This window comes from Monodon monoceros, unplaced genomic scaffold (genome assembly GCF_005190385.1).
Source record: "Monodon monoceros isolate NGI ecotype Baffin Bay Population unplaced genomic scaffold, NGI_Narwhal_1 Super_Scaffold_11, whole genome shotgun sequence".
NCBI lineage: Eukaryota > Metazoa > Chordata > Mammalia > Artiodactyla > Monodontidae > Monodon > Monodon monoceros.
This window is the reverse complement of record NW_021703767.1, coordinates 11,028,265-11,029,155: the sequence shown is the minus strand read 5'-3', so window position 1 is coordinate 11,029,155 and position 891 is coordinate 11,028,265. Positions and strand designations below refer to the sequence as shown.

Below are 891 nucleotides of genomic sequence, written 5' to 3'. Positions count from 1 at the left end.
AAGGGGCCCCGGGAAGCCGCGCCAGCAGCCGCACTGGAACGGAGAGCTGTGGGCAAGGGCGCGAGGGGTAGCCGGCCCCCCAGCCCCTGTATCCCCCGCGGAGTGTGGGTGGGGGACGCAGACAGAAGCGGGAACGTTCCGGAACCCGGGTGCGCGGCCGGGGGCGGAGAGAGCCCCTGGTCCGGCCGAGATCCCGCACGGAGCAGCGCAGCCACGGAGCAGGCCCCTCACGCCGGTAAGTCGCGGGGTAAGGGCGCGCGCACGGGCCAGACCGCACCGCAGCGCACGCGCACACGGGGGAGCAGGCTCGCCCGCCGCCCAGGATGAGACGGAAGGCATGGAAAGTTCCAGCTGGTTCGAGAACTGTACGTAGCAAGCGCGGCGGCAGCGGCGGCGGCAGGGTCGGAGGGGGCGTGCGGCTGGCGCTGGAGGTTCCCGGCCGAATCCGCGGTGCCTCCCCCCGCGCAGCACCTGCGAGGCCAGAGTGGGGGTCCCGGCGGGGACCGCGGGCGGCGGGGAGCGCAGCAGTGGAGGGGGGCGGCGCAGCCGCCTCACGGAGGGGGCGTGGCTTGGCCTACGGGGGCGTGGCTCGCTGAGGGGGCGTGGCGGCCCGTCTGCGCAGCTGCCAGAGCCTTAAAGCCCGGGCTCGCTCGGCCGGAGCGTGCTTTCGCCGCCTGGGAGCTTTCCGGCACAGCATCCTGTCCGGTCCGCGCGGTCCCCGCCCTCCTGCGTCCCGGGAGCCGGCTCGGTTCGGAGCCGAGAGCTGTGTGTTCGGGCATGCCCCGCTACGAGCTGGCTTTGATCCTGAAAGCCATGCAGCGGGTAAGTGACCTTCCCCTCAGAACCCGCCTTCCCGCGCGGGCGCCCTCGCAGCCGCTAGGCCGCCGCCCC

General features: G+C 74.4%; 2 protein-coding genes across 2 annotated transcripts in view; both read left to right on the top strand.

The window, feature by feature from the left end:
- The first annotated feature begins 335 nt into the window (after positions 1-335).
- The window catches only part of MRPS6 (mitochondrial ribosomal protein S6), a 66,185-nt gene continuing 65,629 nt past the window's right edge, over positions 336-891 (top strand). The window contains exons 1-2 of the mRNA XM_029214134.1: positions 336-365; positions 623-822. Of these exons, the coding sequence (XP_029069967.1) occupies positions 338-365; positions 623-822 (228 nt within the window). The 5' untranslated portion in view covers positions 336-337. The remainder of the gene's footprint in view (positions 366-622; positions 823-891) is intronic.
- Positions 672-891, top strand: part of SLC5A3 (solute carrier family 5 member 3) — a 33,993-nt gene continuing 33,773 nt past the window's right edge. Inside the window, exon 1 of the mRNA XM_029214132.1 lies at positions 672-822. The gene's annotated coding sequence lies outside the window, so the exon portion shown is untranslated. The remainder of the gene's footprint in view (positions 823-891) is intronic.